This window comes from Hipposideros armiger, unplaced genomic scaffold (assembly GCF_001890085.2).
Source record: "Hipposideros armiger isolate ML-2016 unplaced genomic scaffold, ASM189008v1 scaffold_588, whole genome shotgun sequence".
Taxonomy (NCBI): Eukaryota; Metazoa; Chordata; class Mammalia; order Chiroptera; family Hipposideridae; genus Hipposideros; species Hipposideros armiger.
The window spans coordinates 1,036,316-1,057,182 of NW_017731938.1; the positions used below are offsets into that span (position 1 = coordinate 1,036,316).

A 20,867-nucleotide genomic window follows, 5' to 3' on the forward strand; every position below is an offset into this window, starting at 1 on the left:
TAATGCCTAAGTAATTTGTAGAAATTATCCTAACCTTACATGAAAGTTTGGTCTTTGTTGATACAGACGTGTCTAATGAAAATTCCTTTGTATTCTAATTGAAAAATTGCTCAAGTTATTTTGCAAATAAGTAAAGGAAGACACCTTGGGTAGCTATGTTTATTATCCAGATCTGAGAGGATGAAAGACCTTCATTACATGGGCCAAGAATCATAAACTAACATCCTTTGAGCCATAGTGTGTTCTTATGCCTAGAGGATTTTACTGTCCCTACCTCTGGACCTATGAACCCCCTCCCCATATGGGGTGAACTGCTCTCCCACACTGAGACCATGGCCCTGCCAAGCAGACCTCCTGTCTTGGGGTCTCCTCCACACACGCTCACTTAGTTCATCATAACTTTATCCCTTTAGAAAAATCTTTCCTCATCATCCTGTGCAGAAGTACAGTAGGCATTTCTAGAAAGAAACTGTAACTCCATGAGAGTCCAACACATGGAAATTTGTATTTAAAATGTTTAATGACAATAAAACTGCAATTGCGCAGAAAACTTTAAAAACGATATTGTCCATATAAATTTGCTTTTGGGTGCTGAGAAGTATTTGGCTCTTATGTATCATTATCCTTAATTGTGACCTTTGTTATTAAAAATCTTCCTATCATAGAATAAATCAGTGCACTCTTCTTCTTGCCTATGTGATATCACTTAGTCTTTCTTGCTGATTCAGCATCTTGCAGTGCCTTATTAAAAACATCAGTTTCTCTTTTAAGGAACACACTTTTTCTTTCACTTAAATGCTTTTAACTAACAGACTTTTAGGAAACCATGTGGTTGAAAAATATTTTACTGAACATTATCATGCAAAGTAAAACATCCATTTATTCATCCATTCACACATTCATTTACTGAGCACTTAAGGAGCCCCTATAAAGGGTCAGGCACTGTGCCAGACCCTATAATGCAATAACCCTAAACCTCTTAGAAAGGAAGAACTTGCAGGCTAATTTCGCCTTTATACTCTCCTAAGGTACTGTTGAACTCTCCTGAGAACCCATTTGTAAGCCTGCTGTGTCACTGTCCACATGGTATTTGATAGAAAGACTACAAATATAGCAGAAAGATGAGCCAAATGTCTTGGTCAAGAATCAGGAAAAGCTTCTCAGAGGTGATGATGGCAAGTGAACTGGGGCATAAGGACTGGGAGGGGGTGGCATTCAAGCACATTTTTTCAATAACCCTACATTATGTGCTCTCTTTTAATGATTGTTAACTTTTTTTTTTTTTTTGGATCAAAGGCCTCATAAGGAATTTAACAAAAATTCTTCTCCATTACACTTAATTAGTGGTCAAAATGGTAAAATTTTATGTTATATATATTTTCTACACCTGAAAAAGCTTCTTGTTCAAAGAAAATATAAAAATGCACATAGACTCAAAAATAGATAATTTCATGGGGTCCAAAGATTCCCTGAAGGCCACTGTGGAATTTCTGAGGATTCAGGGATACCCCAGTAAGAATCTGCATATTTAACAGACCTAAGGTGGTTCTTTGATTATGTCTATATTTATACAAAAGGATATTTGGCAATTATCTGGGTAGTCTCATCAAAATGATGGCAAGAGAAATAATTTAGATTCCTAAATAGATTTCCTGCTAAGCTATCTAATTTGATTGCATACCCCAGTGGTTCTGAATAGAGTTAATTTTTCCCATCAAGGGACATTTGTCAATATATTTGTCAAAATATTTTTGGTTGCCTGGTAGGGAAAGGAGGTTGCTACTAACATCTAGAGAGCAGACACCAAGGATGCTGGTGAATATCCTAAAATACACAGGACAGCCCCACAACAAAGAACTCCCTGACCAAAATGTCAACAGTGCCGAAGTTGAAAAATCCTGGTCTACACTGATTTAGTTGCTCAAATACTTTCTCTAAGAAAGAGTTGGTCACCTCCAAAATTGATTGTATAGAAAAACAAGAAAAATGTAGAAAAGCATCCATTTTAATCCAAATACATAATGTCTTTTTTTTTATTTTTGGCTTTACAGGAGATTATCATCTTCATGTTCTTTGGTTTTATAATTGCACAGTATATTTACTGCTGCTTTAAAGAAAAAGACCAGTTTTAACTAAAATAATAAAAATATAAAATAGTAGTGTTTAAACCCTCATTTTTGGTCTACTTTTGATCTGAAATAGGTCATAGGCATCGTTTCATAAAGGCAGGGGGACCTCCTTTATGGAATGAAAGTAATCTGTCCAGTCCATCTGCCCTGCTGTGCTAGCCTGCAGCAGTTGCTATAGCAAATATCTGTGTTTTATGAATACCACTGAGGAACACAAGCGGTCAAAAATGAAAACAGACTTGATTAAATGCAGACTAAATGGCTTTTAAAATTATTTCATTGCCTGTGGACAGCGGCTTGGGTTATTGTGGACAAACAGCTACTCAGTGTACACTGTGCTACTTGAGACTGCATCTGCATGAGGCCAGGAAAGCACACTGCCACGCGTCCGCCAGTCCTGCTTCCTAGAGGCTCACACTGACACACAGGCCCACCCTCTTGGAGATGGGGAAATCCATAGTGATCATAAAGAAGCTTAGCAGGATACTTGCATGTGTTCAGTTCCAGTTTTCTAGTTGAGTATACTAACCTATTTACCATCCCAAAATAATGAATGGGATTGTGTCTAAATGCTTGTGGTATTGAATACTTATGGTAACTAAAAAAGTTAAAAATCTTACAGAAACATATAGTATAAAATGTAAACATGCTGTTCTCTAAGTCAACTATATTTATTAAAATATGTAATCTTAAAATCTTTTCAAAATAGATCATATTAGCCCCATTTTAGAGGTAGAAAAACTGACATGTACAGAGATTAAATAGCTTGTCCCAAAATCGCCTACTAATTAAAGAAGAAAAAAAGTAAAGGATTTTAAATAGTTCTGCTGACTCATGGACTTTGGAACAGAAGGTAGCCAAGTATCCGGTAAACATCCACCACGTTTGAAGCACTTTTTTGGACTAACCATTTCCACATTGTAGCTTTCCTCATAATAAATCTATGAATAAGACACTATTCTGTCCATATTAACAGATGAAAAAAGGAATGCTCGGTGTGCGAAGTTCATGCAACTGGCAAGTGGCAATGTGGGCCCAGATTCAGATCTGGAATTTGAACTGAGGTTAGCCTGGGTCTGGATTCTAACTTCAAATTTACTAAAGTTTCTGTCTTGTGTATTTTTTGTTTCAACTAAAAATAGGTGATAATAACCAAAGACACAGGGCAAAAATTATTTTAGAGAAGAATTTTCTCCAATTTATGTTTCTTTTTCATCCAAAACAGAGATTCCACAGCCTTGCAAACTCACTGTTGTGTTTACTCCTTAACGAAAGCAAATCTTTCTTTTATATTTATTCTAAATGTTTTCATTGCAAGTCAGTTTTGTGACTGCAGATAAGTTCCTGTCTTCAGGATTTATTGGTTTTTTGTTTGTGGTAGTGTTTAGAATTTGTTGGGGGTGTGGAAATAGAGAGGGGAGAGGAAAATCATGTAAAGCTCTTGGCATAAAGGGGCTGTGCAAATAAAACACAACTGTAAAAACTAAAAAAAATATCAACATTAATTTAGAAGTTTTATCTACATGATACAGAAATAACCCTAATATTTGAAAATATCCTGTTACTTGCTGGAATTTACTTTTTACTCAGAAATTTGACTCCACGTAAAAATAGGCATAATGGCCCAAATACCTAAGTTTTTAACACATACATCCCTCAGTAACTGTGCATAAAAGGGAAATACCTCTTGTCAGCACAGAAGAAGCACCTATACTTAATACTGCCATGTCCAGCAGCTTAAATGTACGTTTTATTATACATACCAACTCCCCTGGAAGAGGTCAGTGGGTTTGATGTGTGCCCTGCTTGGTCAAGATTGTAGTCAGGCAGGGCGAGACAGGATTTTGGGAGCTGACCAAGAAGGAAATCTGTGTTCCCTAGATACAACATTGTATTACAAATAATCCCTAAATTCTATTCTACTTTAATGCTTCAGATTAGCATTTAGAAACACTATTCTCAAAGACTAAGTGAAACACACCTAATTATGCAGTTTCCTTTCCAAGTCTGATCACAAATTATTCGACTGGGACTGTTGCTATAATTCTCTAAACACAGAACTGGATGAAACTGTGGTAATACCTTCTTCATGATCATGGTCGTGATGTTGACAACATAATAATAAAAGAACACTAATACCTAGGCCATGATAGTGTTATGAGAACTAATGCTGGAGGGCAGTTCTTTAAAGTACATGGCTCAGAGTAAGTGCTCAATGATACTAGTTCCCTCCCCAGCTTCTGCCCCTTTTAAAATAAAGCAGTTAAATTCCCAGCAATGTATCTTTGCTAGAATCCAGCTCTAAGCATCATGATTGTACATGGAGGAGATGAAGACTTTAAATTATGTTTTGTACTCTAGGATGAAAACTTGCTTTGACACTGACACTATTCATTTAACTTCAAACACTCAAGTAAAAAACTATGACAGGATCCTATCTTAAATAGGGTCATTTAATTCTTATTCCCAACCTAAGTTTAGGAAACTTAAAAGTGTCTCCAGTTTTATGGATGAATGCCAAGAATTTAACAAACATTTCCCATAAATAACTTAAATTACTTTCACACACAAAAAAAAATTATAAAATTTTTGGGGAATAAAAAATAGGGAGGAGCTTCCCATGAAATAAAAAAGCTGCTGGATATTAAGTCTCTAAAATGCAATATAAATAAAATATAATGCATGGAAAGCACACCTCTTTTAATTTTGATTAAGTAGTTACTTGTGTTTACAAAAAATAAAAACCTATATAATATGTAAATGTTTGTGTGTGAGTACATGTTAACAGAAGAAATCCAACTGGGCTCACTAAATGAAATAGATTATCAAGGAAATTATGCCATTTGCCATATGTTGACAATTGTTTTTTCTTTTATTTATTTATTGTTTTATCATTTGCTTTTCAAATATGTATATATGTATATTATTTTTTATTTTTAACACAAGACAAAGACCTTATTTGGAAGTGATATAAAATAAGAACAAATGGCTATATCTGAGGGTCATAATTTGCTGATTCAGATCCAGGAATAAACTGTTGGTTTTGGGGTAGACTGAAGATTTGAAGCATCTGGGAGGAAGCATGTAAGGGGAAACATTTAGCAGCTGCTGAAGCTGAGGCATGAATACCATGTAAACAAGTCAGGAAACTATAATCTATTGTACATTAAAAAGCACATTTTCTTATTTGCAAGTTTTATGTTGCTTTTATTTTGGTTGTTTTGGGTTTTTAAAAACATATTCATAGGAAATATCCAATGCTTTATAACTAAGCTATGTCTTCCTGTAGATCCTTATTGCTCAAGGTGTGGTCCGTGGAACAGCATCATCTCCTGAGAGCCTGTCAGGAACACAGACTCTCATCTGATGGACTGAATTAGAATCTGCATTTTAACCAATTCCCCTGGTGATTCATAGGTCCATTACATTTTGAAAAATACCACTGTTAAAAATTTCCCGTTTCATTCAGGGACCCACTTCACACCCACAGATCCTGAACGTGCCCAAAATTATTCTAAGAACTCTATATACATATCTCAGTGGGTTTGGTCCTGGCCACACATTAGAATTACCTGGAGGGAATTTGTAAAATAAGAATAACACTCCCTACTCTAGATAATATAATTTAATTAGTCTGAGACAGGGTCTGAGCAAAGGTATTTTTAAAGCTCTCCTGATAAATAAAATGTGTAGCCAAGGTTGAAAGCAATTGCATTATCCCATTTAATTTTACCTGCAAGTAATAGTGGTGTGTATCATTATATAAGCACTTACAGAGGAACTTGTTAATGTTTACTAAGTATGGGTTTAAACTCAGTTCTTTTTGACTTCAGACTTTCTCTTGCATTTTAAACCTTCCCAATGTGTGTGTGTGTGTGTGGGGGGGGGGTCAATGGGGGGGGATCTTCATGCCAGTAGCTGATCCCCATCTTTCCACTGTGTGATTACACCAACATGCTACACTCGGTGGGAAGGCCTCTGAGGGGCAGGAAAAAAAAAGAAAGTGGGCTCAAGGAGCTTACAGCCAGCAAGACTGGGATGAAAAGATGAAGAGCCATAAAACTGCATCTCCACAAAATCAAATCAGCCCAGTGCTGAACCCATTGAGATAATTCAAAGAAATAAGGATGAATTGTTGAATGACAGGGAGAGCCATAGGTCTACATACATGATCACGAACTGGATTAGCAAATGGGCTTAGAAGAGACAACCGGATGTGTTTACAAAAGTGCCCTGGGCACAGCTCCTGCACCAAGTAACCAAGCCTTTGTGGACTGCCCTACCACAGCAGTCCTGTCACCACACTTGTGAGCAAAAGATACCCTAAAATCTAGTTATCCCAATATGGGATGACCAATCAAAGGCCAATGTTTACAAAGTTCCCACAGAGTCAGGAAGGATGTGACTCATGCCTTCATGCATCATTTAAGCAGTCATGTGTAGATTCTTTTAAGCATTTACCATAAATGGATCCCATATCACCATCTGTTCACTTTAAGTACAAGAAATATTATAAGGCTGTTTTTTCATATACTTAGTAGTTTTGCACTCTCCTAGCTTTTGAAATATGTACAAATTAGTCAAAAGAAATGGGCATTTTCTTTTTTAAACTATGCTTGGACTAGTATTAAGAAATCCTAGTATAATCCTAAAATGTGGATGTTGACTGAAAGTTCTGTTTAACTGACAGATACGTGAAATGGCACATAGAAAATGTACCATTCACTCCCCATCAGGGACAATGAAAATGCTAGAGAGTAACAGTTAAGGAAGAATACAATGATATGACCTCATTTGTTTTCTTATTTTATATAATCCATTTCCTGACACAGAAATTTATTTTTGATAAATAAGATTATATTCACATCTATATATGCCTGTTTTAAAAGTAAATGCCAAAATTACACAGACTTGAATGTCTACCTTCCGGGAAAAACTGACATATCGTGCACCTTACTTCTGTGCAAAAAAGCAGCCCTCTCTTTAAATGGCAAGTGTTTTGCCTTTGAACTATGGATATGTCAACCTCAAATCAATGAAATTTTGAAAAACACAGTGAAAATAAAAAGATAGTGGTGATATATATATATATATATATATATATATATATATGTAAATAATTAATTCCCTTTATTTTGAATATAAATTGTCTCCTAACCTCTGACTTTACCCAGTGCCACACTAATCAAAGGTCACAGTGTTTTAAAATGCTAAGATTTTAGCACTACTCCAGAACTAGAGATGAATAATTAAATAAGTTTGCATACATGAAGAAAAACTTTGAGTTTTAGGGATCATCTGTCTAAATTTGCAGTTCTGAAAATCTGCTCTTTGAAATAAATAATAAGCTCTCTTTCCCTTGGCTTATGGATCTTTGTTTTCACTGAGTCGGGAGACAATACCATTTGCAGTGTCCAGGAAGGGGGAATTAAGAGATTTCAAACGGTGAGCACCGGCATCCTCTAAACAACTCAAGGGCACTCTGCCCCCTGGTGGACTGTTCAAGGATGGGCTTGGATGAAAGTGAAGCTTCACTTCCCACACCGGTCCCCTACCAGCCTTTGCCCTTTCTGTAAACTCCAGTAGATGCCTCGGTTGACACCTTTTGATCTCACAAATTACACATTAATTTGGATTAACAATTTCCTTTTATATAATACAAAACGCTGGCCTACTTAATCACTGTTCCACAGGAAAATAAGAGTTGATCAACACATTATCATTGGTTATCATGGCTTTGCATGGGTGAGAAAAGAGAAGTGGAAAATGAGACATCAAGAAAAGACGTAGATGCAGTGAGGGAATTTGGACACTTGGGGGACAGCTGGAAATCTCTAGACAAGGAAGAGGAAGGAGGGATTGACAGTAAAGAAGAGGATGCTATATGAAATGAAATAGTTGGCAATTTCCTCTTGGCGGCTAGACCCTGTACAAACCATCTCTCGTGTTCTCTTTTGGTCTTTGGTCTATGTGTCAGCCTCAGGGAGTAAGTGTGAAAAGTTGCAAACTTCAGTTACTTCTAGTTTAGCCAAGTTTCTCCCATTCTGTCTAGTTTGGTCTTCCTCAGGCAAACCTCTCTCAAATAGCCCTCAGTTTTTCTGTACTACAGTTTCCCTGTATCTACAAAGGAGGCAATGGAGAAATAATGGCCAAAGAGAAGGTATCATCTGCTGAGAGCCAAAAAGTGTCAGGTATTTTGATAGGTGCTTTACATAGTCTGTAATCCTTTGCAACAAACGGCAAGTAGGCTGCGTTTGAGGAGCAGAACCACACAGCTCTATTTGAAATTCAAATCGAGGGCGTTCTGATTCCAAAAGCTATTTTTCTGCCGACTTCTCTGGTGTTCAGAGAAGTAAGTCTCCTCCTCTGATATCTCCCCCAAGACTGCTTCTAATCCAATTCCTCCTTTTCCTTTTTCTGTATTTCAAGAACCACACAGTACGTTGAAATCTTACTACCTAGACCAGAGACCAAACTTTACCTGTAAGGATGCTGATCTGGAAAATTCTTGTGAGAGAGAACCTAAGTTACCCTCTTCGCAGAACGTGAGAGCATGATCTGTCTAATTCCTTTTAAATTCTTCCTCAGATATAAACTAAACCCCCCAAATCATGGCTGTACGTATGCCAGTCCACCACAGAATCTTGTGTCATCAATTACTCTCTCTTGAAGGCTTAAACTCCTAAATGTAACCCAGAATCCCATGAACCAATCTTTCCATAATAATAGAATTACTACCCAAAGCATTTTAGAACACAAAAAGGACTTTTATTTCATTATTTACCTAAATTTCATTTCCAAATACACATTTGTTGAAAGGTGGAATACCAACAGCAATTTTCAGTCACAACAACTCTATGGAACACAAAATCTGAGATTTTACTGCTTGCGTGAATTATAGTCCTCTTAGGGTTTCCTGTTTAAAGAAGATAAAACTAAGATAATAGAGAGAAAAAGTGAAGAACATTGTTCTGTAGGAAATTTGTTAAACTCAATAACAATTCATTCATGGGTGCAGTGTCCATTCTTAAAAAGGAAACTCTAAAATTCCTAGAAACACAAGACAATATTGGTATTTTGGGATGAGTAAACATTCATATATTTGTCTGAAAATTTGTGCAATTAAGCAATATGGAAAATGTTATTTGTTACCACAGCCAATGAAAATGTATTTTCATTTCTTTGTAAGTTAAACATTTGCATCTCCCATTTTATGGTCTGCAGAAAAGCCATATGTCTAGTTTATGAAACAAACTATGCTATAGAAAGCAGTAACTGAAAGGAGCTTAACAGTCTTAACTACATACCCCTGGGGTGAATAATACACTTTGCATAACCATGTGCAGTGCTGGATGATGATTCTAGATCTCTTATAAATACAAGTGTTTGCAAGCTTCTACTTCATACAATATGCCCCAAGTCCAGTCAGTTCAGCCAAATAGTTAAGCAAAAGTTCAGGTGGGTAATCTACAAAAAAAGGCAAACATTCCCTTAGACTAAATTGACCGTGTTTTGTTAATGTGAGGACACAATCATTGTAGGTGCCAAATAATCATTTGTAAGTGGCTATTTGTTTCAATTAATTTTTCCCGCTCAGGTGCCTAGAAGTTAACTTAATTGCTTCTTAGGCCCAAAGAAAACACAGCTGCATAAACAAAAAACAAATATAATAACATAAATACTGTGCTTTATGAACATTCTTATCAATAGTAAACTAGATTTCTCCATAGGAGAAATCACACACACACACACACACACACACACACACACACACACACACGTGTGTGGACACACAGGAACTCGGGGATACAGCAGAAATATAGGAATATCTAATTCCTAAAATTTTATCTTACTCCAGTGACTAGTGTAAATGTTGATCAAAATTCCCTTTTTTTACTTAGTTTATGCATGGACCTTTGAATAGGATAATATCAAGAGTCATTACCCCAGGGTGAAGGTCTGCACAATAGGCAGTGTACTTCAGCTCAATGCACCTATTGTCTAACAGTCTGGACTGGGGAGCTTCAAGCTGGAGTGAATGCATTTTAAAAAGACAAACTTGCTTCTGCAGACAAAAGGTATCAACTGCAGAAAGCTCTCTGAAGAAGGGAGTGTGTATCTTCTTTGGCATATTACATGTTTCACATACACATTTTTTTTTGTGCGTAGATGATCCTTCAAGGCTAACTCCTTTTTATTTATTTATATAATGCACTTTTCATCTTTTAGTATATAATCTTGTCCTGTGTTGTGGAGTCTTCAGAGTGAATTTGAGAAACAAGTAAATATTGTAGCAATTTGAAAAGACAGATAAATAACAGTATTACTGTTATTATATTCATTGGGGTATCAGGTCAGTGACAAATTCTGAGGTTCAAAAGTTTGTCAGTTGACTGATTATCTAGTAAGTCTGAGGCTTGGTTCTGTGAGTTAGAAGGAAAGCAGGCTTAATTTTAGCTTGTCTAAGCTTTTTAAAAGTAATCTTCATTCCTTTCCAAACTTCAATAGAAAGTGAAAAGAAACGAATTTTTTTTCTCTTTAATAGATTTTAGGGTTCTTACTGCATTTTGAAGATTCTTGGAGAAAGGAGCTAGTTCTCTTGGTTACTTTATATGTTAGCACACAAAGGAATTACAAATGGGAAGGAGAGTGCAAATGACTATCAGAAAAAAGTCTCATGCATTTAAGATTTTTTTTTACAAGTCAAAATATACATCCTCCTATTGCCCCTTATTCCTTAATTGTAGAAGAACCATTCCTATTCATCAATCTCCTTTATATCTCACTGAATTGGATAAAGAATAAAGATACTTCTCTTGTTAAGGAGCAGTATGTATCTAATATCATCCATTTAATCGATTGCATTAATAAGAAATAGAGCAGCAGCTTGGGCTGAGTCACCCATCATAGCCTCCATTTATAGGGATTTAAATGTGTAAAATGACAGGTACATGAAATTAGGAGGAAAAATAAAGCAATCTACAGACTTTGGCACTAGCACACATAATGTTTTGTTTGAGTTGTTAGAAACGTAGTTTGACATTCACTAAAGAGGAGTTAAAAAATTACAAATCTGCAGAAAACAATCATAGGTGTTGGTTCTCATCTGAACACTTCCCGTCTCCCATTGCCACCCACCAACCCCATATACTTTCAGTTATAATAAAAATAGAGATCATAACATCAGAATTTTGCTGTTAACTCTTCGAGGTTTCTCTGTGCCATCCAAGCCACACATAGGGTTTGAAGCACCAAATCCACAAGTTTCTCCAACCAAGTTTAAATAAACAAAAACTGAAGACTGAAGGATGCCAAAGTAACTGTTCTTAAATGAAGCTGTAACACAAAGTTCTCCCCCAAACACAGGGTATCAAGTGTCTAGTTCAAGGACTGCCAGGCTGCATGTATCTGTCTCAGACAGGCTTCAGACAACAACTACATGCACCTCTGGTTCTAGAGGGCATCATCCATGACACCAAAGCAGAGCAGGGATCACCTTTCCATCATCGATTTTTAAAAAGTTGCAAACCCCCCTTTTGATTGGCTGCCGCAGGATCAGTGCTGAACCTGGGGTTTGAGGGGGAGAAAGTGAGCCTCCTCCTCAGCAGGGAAGCTCTATCTTTATTTGGAACAGTTCTCCATTCAGAGTGCGCGCCCGTGCTCTCTCTCTCTCAGGGCTGTCCTGGCTTCTCAGGATCCATTGCCCTGGCCCAGAAGAGAGCACCTCACTCCGACCCCGTAACAGTGAAAGAAGAGTCGACCTACCTGTGGAACCAGACACAACATGGTCCCCAAAGGCCGCTTAGGCGACCCCACTGCAATTGACAAGTCAACTTGTGCACTTAAAGCGTATCAGTTTATGGAACGCTTGTTTGAAGTCCTCGTTGGACATGGTATAGATAATGGGGTTGATGAGGGAGTTGAGATAGCCCAGCCACGTGAAGAAGTCAAAGATGGCCAGGTGGAACCAGCAGGCTTTCTGGCAGATAGGTATCACCAGGGATATGATGAAGAAGGGCAGCCAACACACAATAAAGGCTCCCAAAATGATCCCCAGGGTCTTGGTGGCTTTGCGCTCTCTAGCGGCCATAAGCTTCTTCTTCTCCAGCAGGGCATCGGAGACCCGCACTTTGACTTGGTTCACGTACACAGGAGACCCCGATTCGCTGGGCAAATCGGGAGCTCGCGAGTTAATGGAGGTGACCGAAGACGTGGACCCAGGGGAATCGGTTATCAGCTGGGCTCGGGTCAAACGCTTGCCAGTCTTGTTGGGAGTCTGTTTCAAAATCCGGGAGCGGGCTTCCACATAGATGCGGCCATAGAGGGCGATGAGGAGCAGGGTGGGGAAGTAGAAAGCGCCCACCGTGGAGTAGACGGTGTAGAGGATGTGGTCGGTGTTCACCACACAGTCTGGCTTGGCTTTGTCCTGACGCCAGAAGAAGGGTGGCAGCGAGATGGAGATGGAGAAAACCCACACCAGCACGATCATGACCGCCGCCCTCTTGGGAGTCCTTTTAGCCGAGTACTCCACGGCATCCGTAATGGCCCAGTAGCGGTCCAGCGCGATGACACACAGGTGCAGAATGGAAGCAGTGCAACAGGTGATGTCCGAAGACAGCCACAAGTCGCAGACCACCGGGCCCAAGGTCCAGCGGCCAGTGACCGCATACATGGTGCTGATGGGCATCACCAGGATGGATACGAGAAGGTCGGTGACTGCCAGGGAGGCGATCAGGTAGTTGGCTGGGGTACGAAGCTTCCGCGTCCGGTACACCGTAGCGATCACAAACGCATTGGAGAGCGTGGTGGCCAAGGTGATGAGCGCCAGCAGCATGACTAGGAGTACTTTCCAGGGCAGGGCGATGGAGTCCTGGTAAATGTAGACCTCGTCAGTTGTGGGAGTGACATTAATGCAGTTGTGGGAGAGACGACTGGAGAGGTTAGCCTGAGAAACCCCAGTCTGGGAGCCCGCAGTCGGCAGCGGGATGCACTGAGCGCGGGGTTCCTCCATGTCTCTCCTCGCCCCAGCTCCAAAGCGCAACTCTCGGGCATGGAACGGACAAGGGAGAGAGCGGGAGGGCCGCGGAAGAGACCACAGTCTTGCCCCCTGGTTGCCAGTTAGTTCCGTGGGTTCCTCAATTACTCCTCTACCCTCGTTTCCTCCTTGCAACTAGAGGTCAAGGGCGCGGCAGCCGAGGCAGGGGAGCGCGTCACCTTCACTTCCAGTGCGCTTTGCGCTGCTGCCGCGTCTCTGGCTGCTCCTCTCCACTCCCGGTCTTGCTAAGGACTGGCCCACCGAGCCCCGCTCGGCTCCGGCTTCTACAGGGGCGTCTAGTAGAGGAGGGTGTTGTATTGTTTGAGGAGGGAGCATTAGCCAGGTGTGGTCTCTTACCCAAATTGCTCGGGACTGAGCGTCTCCTAACCTGGGCGCTCCTTGATCAGCAGGAGTTTCTTAGCTGTTGAGACCAAAGCGTGCAGGCCAGCGAGGAGTCCTGGTCTCGCATTCCCGCCCCCCCCTCCCGAGGCTGTGGCAGTTTCCTGCGGCGACTGCGGCTGCCAGAGTTGGGTGGGGTGAAGTCTGGGAGCTGCGCTCTGCCGCGCCTCTCGCCGGAGCTCTGCCCTCCCTTCTTTTCACGCGCCGGCCACTCCGACGAGCTGCCCCGCGGAGACTGGGCCACACCAAGGAGAACTCCAGGGCTGGGGCTGCAGCTGCTCCTACCGCGTTACGGCCGCGGCCACCTCGGACTCACGGGCACCGCTCCGAGTCAAGCAGCTGAGCGCACTGGTCTGGGGTACCTAGCGCAGAACGCCGGGGAAGGGGCAGTATTCTGCTGGAGCGGAAGGGCAGAGGCGTGCGCCAGCCTGGAAAGAGCCTGTGAGCCGCGGATCAGAAGGGCTCCTTTTATAGAGTACAGGTCGGGTCGGCTCGAGCCGTGCAACTCTTGCGGTGCGGCGCGGAGAGTGAGGATGCCCGCTCCCCATCACCTTCCCTGTCTTCTTCCCCCCCCTTCCCCCCACTGCTTTCCACCCGCCTGGTTCCCTCCCTGGCCACGAAGCTCCCGCCGGGTCCTACCGCCCCCTCTCCCCACCTCCCACCCCCTGGCTCCCCTTCCAATCCTGACACCCAGGTGCCGCAGTTTTGGCGGAGAAAGGGGATGAGGGCGTCCTGTCCTTGCTCTGTCGGATTCGGAGCTTGCTGCGCGCCCCTCCAGTTAAGTTAGACCCACGCTCTCAGCTGGGAGCACAGGCTCAATCGCTGCGTCCCTCCCACCCCGGCCGGCCAGTGCTAGGTGGGGCCAGCCCTACCTCACTCACAGCTCTGGAATTTTATGCAGCCCTCTGGCCACACCCAGGTTAGAAGGAGGTGCGAGTAATACAACCTTAGAAGAAAAAGGCCAACGGTGCATTTTATACTTCGGACGTCAAATCATACTTAATTCTTGGTACAGCACCAACTAATTTTTCCTATCTGGTTTTAGAAATATGTGCTTTTCTTTCAGCCCCTTCCCTTTAACTGTGAGTCAACAAGAAAAAAAAAAAGAAAGAAAAAGCAAAAATGTGAAAGTATCACAAGCAGAGCCTCACTGTTGTGAAATTAAACCTTCCTCTCCACCCTCCCGCTCCAGCCTCAGCCACTCAGCAGTTCGCTGCCTTTGGAAAACAGTTCGCAGTGAGCACGTCGCCTTTCACAACCTGCCTAGAAAAGAGGTCATTAGTATTCAAGAAAAAAGAAAGAAAACGGCTCTGGGGCCATGCCCCCAGCTTCTCCTCGCCTTCAACGACTACATCAGGGTATCAACAATATGCTGCACCAAGCAATACCATTAGGTCTCATGACCCCCGCCACAGATGCCCTGTGTACAGATCCTTCTCCAACCTTAACAGAAACAGATGTAGGGTAGAAGTACAAGTCAGAGAAAGTTTAAAGAAAAGCACAATGTATTTTCAGCCCCGAGAGCTAAGTCATCCCAACTATGAGTTCCCAGGGTCTACCTCAGTGTTTGGCAGGTAGAATGCATCCAATAAAAAACAACCCCCTAGACCCCCTCCAAAAAAACCCCCAAAAACCACAAAACATGAATTTATCAGGTTAAGTGTAACCATATTTTAAAGAGTATCATTTTGTCTAGAGCCGGAGATTATCTGGCCCATCCATTCAATTTTAAAAGAATAATTGAAATCCTTTGAAAGAAGAGCACAAGGTGACACAACCCTAACCCAATTTCCTTTAATTGCCCATCTCTAAGCCAGCCAGGCAGACAGGCCAAAATAGAGCATCTACTCTATGCCAGGATTCTAGGCATCAGGGGTATAACGGCCAATGGAGTAGACCTAGACCCAGCTTTCAAACAGTTTGCATTCTAGAAGAGGCAGGCAGACGATAACCACACGAACAAGTAAAAAATTAACATGCTTTCACACACTGTTAAGTGTTATGAAGAAAATAAAACACATTCAGGCATTAAAGGTTAGGGTAGTCCTTTAACTGGGATGCTTCTCCTCTGGATGCATCTGGGCTGCAGGAGCCACGCAGAGGATAAATACACCATCTTTTCTTTCCTCTAATTCCTAGCATCCAGCGTTGCTCAGGTGATATCAAACCTCATTTGCACAACATTTTAAGGGGTCCTGACCATCCTTCTACTCCAGCCCACATCAAGTGTCTACTTAGACTTCATTATTTTGCAGACTGCAACTTTCTTTTACAAACCACAGCAGACGGAAGCAAAGCAGGCGAGCCTAAGCCACTAGGTGGGGGCGTTGGCCAGGATGGAGCAAAATATGTGTGTGTGTTTGCAGTGAGGGTGTGCCAGAAAACAATTTTCCTGCTATTTTAGGGGAGCGGGCAAGATTAGAGAGAATGGTTGGAGGGATGCTAGACAGAGGAAGGCAGAGTGGAATGTTACAAGCTGCAGGCAGCCGTTTATTTTTCAATGTCTGCTCCAGAAGCGTGCAAAGGAGAAAACTACTTGCTTCTTCTAGAATTTGGCTTCAGCGAAAGGGAAACCTGTGGCTTTCTCCGGCCATGTTATTGCTGCTTCGTGGAGTCCCGGACCCTGAGTGAGATCTGCCAAATCTAGGCGGATCTCCACCTCTTGCCTCCCGACTTTGGATAAGACTTGCTTGAAATCACCCAGCTGTCATACAGCGGGGATTTTGACAGAGTTTAGTGGAGAATCACTTTTCATTAACTACTTGGTTACCGCATTTCACTCCTTTCGCACTTTAAAACATATAAAATGTAGGTGTTTGCACATGGGCGCATGTGTGTGAAACAAACAGTCAAGAAAGCAGGAAATCTTGAACGTTGTCCCTGCCTGGGTTGGCCCTGCAGAAGACCCGCCACTAGGCGCGGTCCCCAACAGCGCTAGAAGGAACCTCCCCCAAAGTTTTCGGGAAATTCAGCTCACAGAGACAGCAGGAGGGGCAAGGAGGGAGCAGGGATCGAGATGGGGTATCAGAGCGCAGCAAAAGTTAGTTGGAAGGAAATAAACTCCTGTTTGACCACCTGACAAAAACTGCGCGTTAATGTGCTCCCCTCATCTGCTTCATGAGAGTGGATTTTTAGCAGAAGCTGAGGAAGGGAAGGATAACGCTAGAACCCCAGAGAAGCTTGAGATCAGACGCGGAGCCTGACCCAGTGGTGAGCTGCAGAGGGACCCGAAAAGAATCGCCCCACAGAGACCTTGCCAATGCTAGAAACATACCATGCTGCTGATGCAGTGAAATGCGAGGAGGCGCAGACTTCCAAATTTGCAGAACGGCGCTAACTAGACGGAGCGCTGTAGAAGCCTCCTCCACCTCTAGAAAACCACAACAGACACTTCACAGAACCTGGTGCAACCGAATTCTGTCTTGGCTGGATGCCAGCCAGCCCTCTGGTCTAGGGCACTTGTGTCGTGCTTGCAGCATCCCTAGTCTTCCCTGCCTTCCCAGAAAGTGCCTCTAAAGAGAGGTCTAGGCACAGGAGCAAAGAAAGTACCTGATAATTTACCTTCGCCTCGCTGAAATAAAAAACCTGGAACACTCACGCTCTCATAACTTTGCCCCTTTGATAAAGAAAAATGCAATCTCACACCCTTTACATCCCCACCACTTGAAAAATTTGCAAGCAGTCCCTATCCACAAAATGCAGGGACCTGGCAAGCTATAGCTACTTTTTGTTGCAAGTCCTGCTCCACAACCTATGGCCACTGTTTATGTTTTTTGCTTGCTTGCTTGTTTCTGTGTTTTACGAGGTCTGACGATTAAATTCAAGATCTTGTTGCAGTGATGTTGTTAACCTTTTTTGATATCAGAGGGATTATTCATTATGAATTTGTACCAGCTGGACAAACAGTTAACCAAGTTTACTATTTGGAAGTGCTGAAAAGGCTGCATGAAAAAGTTAGACGAAAACAACCTGAACTTTTTGCCAACAATTCATGGCTCTTGCATCATGACAATGTACCAACTCACAGGGCACTGTCTGCGAGGGCATTTTTAGCCAGTAAACAAATTACTGTGTTGGGACACCCTCCCGAGTATACTCACCTTATCTGGCCCCCAATGACTTCTTTCTTTACCAGAAGATTTACCAAAGGAAATATTGAAAGGAAGACATTTTGATGACATTCGGGACATCAAGGGTAATACGATGACAATGCTGATGGCCATTCCAGAAAAAGAATTCCAAAATTGCTTTGAAGGATGGATTAGGCACTGGAATAGGTGCATAGCTTCCCAAGGGGAGTACTTCAAAGGTGACTGTAGTGATATTCAGTAATAAGGTATGTAGCACTTTTTCTAGAATGAGTTAGAGAACTTAATTGTCTGACCTTATAATTCCCACCCAGAAAATGTGCAGCAGACCTTGAGCTCTGTACATCTTCATGTGTGGTTTTAGCCCTCCGCTAGGTTCCTTTTATTTTTCCTCCAGTAACTATTCTTTAAAAGCTTATCAGTAATAATGAAAGTACAAGTCTTACTTTTGTCTTGCTTGATGAAACTATGGAAACATTTGGATAAATGAATATTTGCATACATACATACAGATGCATGCATACAATTTTTGCAGACAACTTCTGGAGGTTACAGACCCTATGAGGCTCAGGATTCCTCTTGATTTTCATTAACTCCATATTGAGCCTGTAACTTGGTATCTATGTTATGGTACTAATGTGTTGTGTGCTTCATAAGGGAATTTTAAGCCTTGCCAAATAATAAAATTAAGTGCTTTATTTTGTAAGTGTTAGGCTGGCATAAATTAATCCCTGAGAATTACTAACTTTGCTATGTGTTTATTTATAGATACAAATATTGTGTATTTGTATTTAAGGAAGGATGTAGACAAAAATTAGAGCTAATATATATAACTTAGATACTTCTAATGCCTGTCTTTGTAGTAATACCCACTTTGCCACTTTGAACAGATACTCTTAACAAGTAGATTACTGCTGGTTCAAAGCTAGCCTAGTTCCAACTAGTAGAAGAGCTAGCTCCCAATTTAGGTCTCAAGCATATATTTCCTGGCTGAAGACCTGGGTTTGAGAAGAAAATTTCTAACCTAAAACAAGGTTATATAAGCACAGGTTACACTGGGGAGATGGGTGTTGATTTTTTCTTCTTGGACAAAAAATGGGATGTGGCAATAAGAAGACATTTTTGGATGGAAAAACAATGCCAATAAATCCACTAAAGTAAGAAACAACTTGCTGCTTTAAGTTGGCAGCATCATTAGGCAGCTCTGTTCAAGATGAAGTCTCTCCGGAAAAATCAATTCAAAGAATATAATAGTGAAGTTGTCCACTGGCCTAAGGAAAGAAGCAATAGAAATTGGGTTTTGCCTTATGTTCAACTAAGAAAAATTGCATCGTTCTATGTGATTAATCCCAGTCTTGCAAAAAAAAAAAAAAGGAGCCAAGCTGTTTTATTGTTTCTTCACGTGTAATTAATGAATAATAATCATTATTTTTATGGACCATTATGTACTAAGTCTTATGCTACATGTTTCACATGCATTCGCTCATTTAATTCTTATAACAACCCTAGGAATTATTGGGTTGTTGGAAAAGTCATGACATATTTTTGTATGTTTTTCTTTGCAAAAATGCATCATGACTTTCCCAACAACCCAATATTATCATCCTCACTTTCTGGCTGAGGAATTTGAAACTTAGAGAATTCAAGTAACTTTGCCAATGTCAGACAGTTAGTAGGTTATAGAACTGGTTTTCAAATCCAAGTCTCTCTAATTTCAGGGCCCAACTCTTTACTAATAGTTTACACTGAGTCAGACACACAGCTCAGCACTGGCAACCATTTTAAAAATCCTGCCTGTGGCTTTATTTCTTCCCTCCTGTGAGGTAACATAACTGCTCATAGCTATTTAATTCTCTAAAATAATCTTTGGTTTTGTGCTTTCAAACTTGGTTTTTTGGGGCGGGGGGCAGGTGCGAGGTGGTAGTAGTAAAAATCAGGTAGAAAATTGTGCACCACGATTATGTTTACCCAGCAAAGTATCATTTCCTAAGTAGTGCTAACAGGTGAACACACACAACATATTCCTAAGTCCATAGCTCAAATGGAAATCAGGTTCAGCCCTTACTCAAGAAGCTGCTTGACTTCCCTTCCTAGTCACATTTAATCACCTTTAGGGTGTGCTTTTAGTTTTTCTATCTTATCTATCACCTTTTTTCTTTTCCCTCCTCCTTCTCCTGCCCTGTTTCCTCACCCTTTACACTTTCCCCAAAGCCTGCCACACACACACACACACACACACACACACACACACACACACACGCACACTGAATTAAAAAAACAAAAACAATAAATTAAAGCTTTTTAAAATGTCATAGATATAACTTGTTAAATACAGTGTCATTCCCTGTTCTCTGTGTTTAGCTATGTTAGTTAGAATATGTTAGAAAAATAACCTAAAAAAAAATTGAATTGCTTTTTTCCCCCTGTGTGTTGAATATAATTGACCTCCCTTATCCCCGCCATGGGTCAGTAACTCACCAAAGAAAAATAGGCCTGTTCCTAGTGAGAAAATTATTCAAATAAATTTCTTTAAAAGATATATTAACCAGAAATCAGCAGTTTGGCAAGTTCACCTATTAAGAATTTGCCAAGCCAGGAATGTTAAAAAAAAAATCTAAATTTCAATGCACTAAAACTTTTGCACTTTATGCATGAGAGAGCTCCTTTTAGCCTCATTTAGATTTTACTTCTTACTTTGTATACATTCTAATGCATTTGGGTATGAGATTTCCAAGACCCTTGAATATTAGAAGCATCACATTAGAAACTATGTTAGGTAAGCATGTGTGCAGCAAGATGTCATAGCAGTCATCAGAATTGCAAAATAGGGAAATCCAGGGTAAACTTTAAAAAATAAACACCTAAAATAATAACAATACCAACATTATTATTCGTGTCAACACATGTAATAGTATGGAGTACAGTACTAATTAGGACTTTTATTGCAAGTGATGGAAAACCAATTTAATCATGCCTAAAAGCAAAAGACAGAATTTGTTTCAAGGAAACTGGGGCTCCTCAAAATCAAAAGAGGTCTTGAACCACCAGGCTTTGGACAAAGAAGAGAGACAGCTGAGCCTAAGGAACAACCAACATTCTGGAACACAATTAGGACTCCTATTTCTGTTGGTTGCTGTCTGCATGTTGGCTTATTTTACCTATTTCACTATAGATAAGTTTTATCCACAACATGTGAAAACACAGCCATTAAGACCT

General features: G+C 40.9%; 1 protein-coding gene across 1 annotated transcript in view; it reads right to left on the bottom strand.

The window, feature by feature from the left end:
* HTR1B (5-hydroxytryptamine receptor 1B) overlaps nucleotides 1-14,120 on the bottom strand; it is a 173,650-nt gene extending 159,530 nt beyond the window's left edge. Inside the window, exon 1 of the mRNA XM_019624400.1 lies at nucleotides 11,895-14,120. Within this exon, the coding sequence (XP_019479945.1) occupies nucleotides 11,959-13,140 (1,182 nt within the window). The 5' untranslated portion in view covers nucleotides 13,141-14,120 and the 3' untranslated portion in view covers nucleotides 11,895-11,958. The remainder of the gene's footprint in view (nucleotides 1-11,894) is intronic.
* Nucleotides 14,121-20,867: the final 6,747 nt, after the last annotated feature.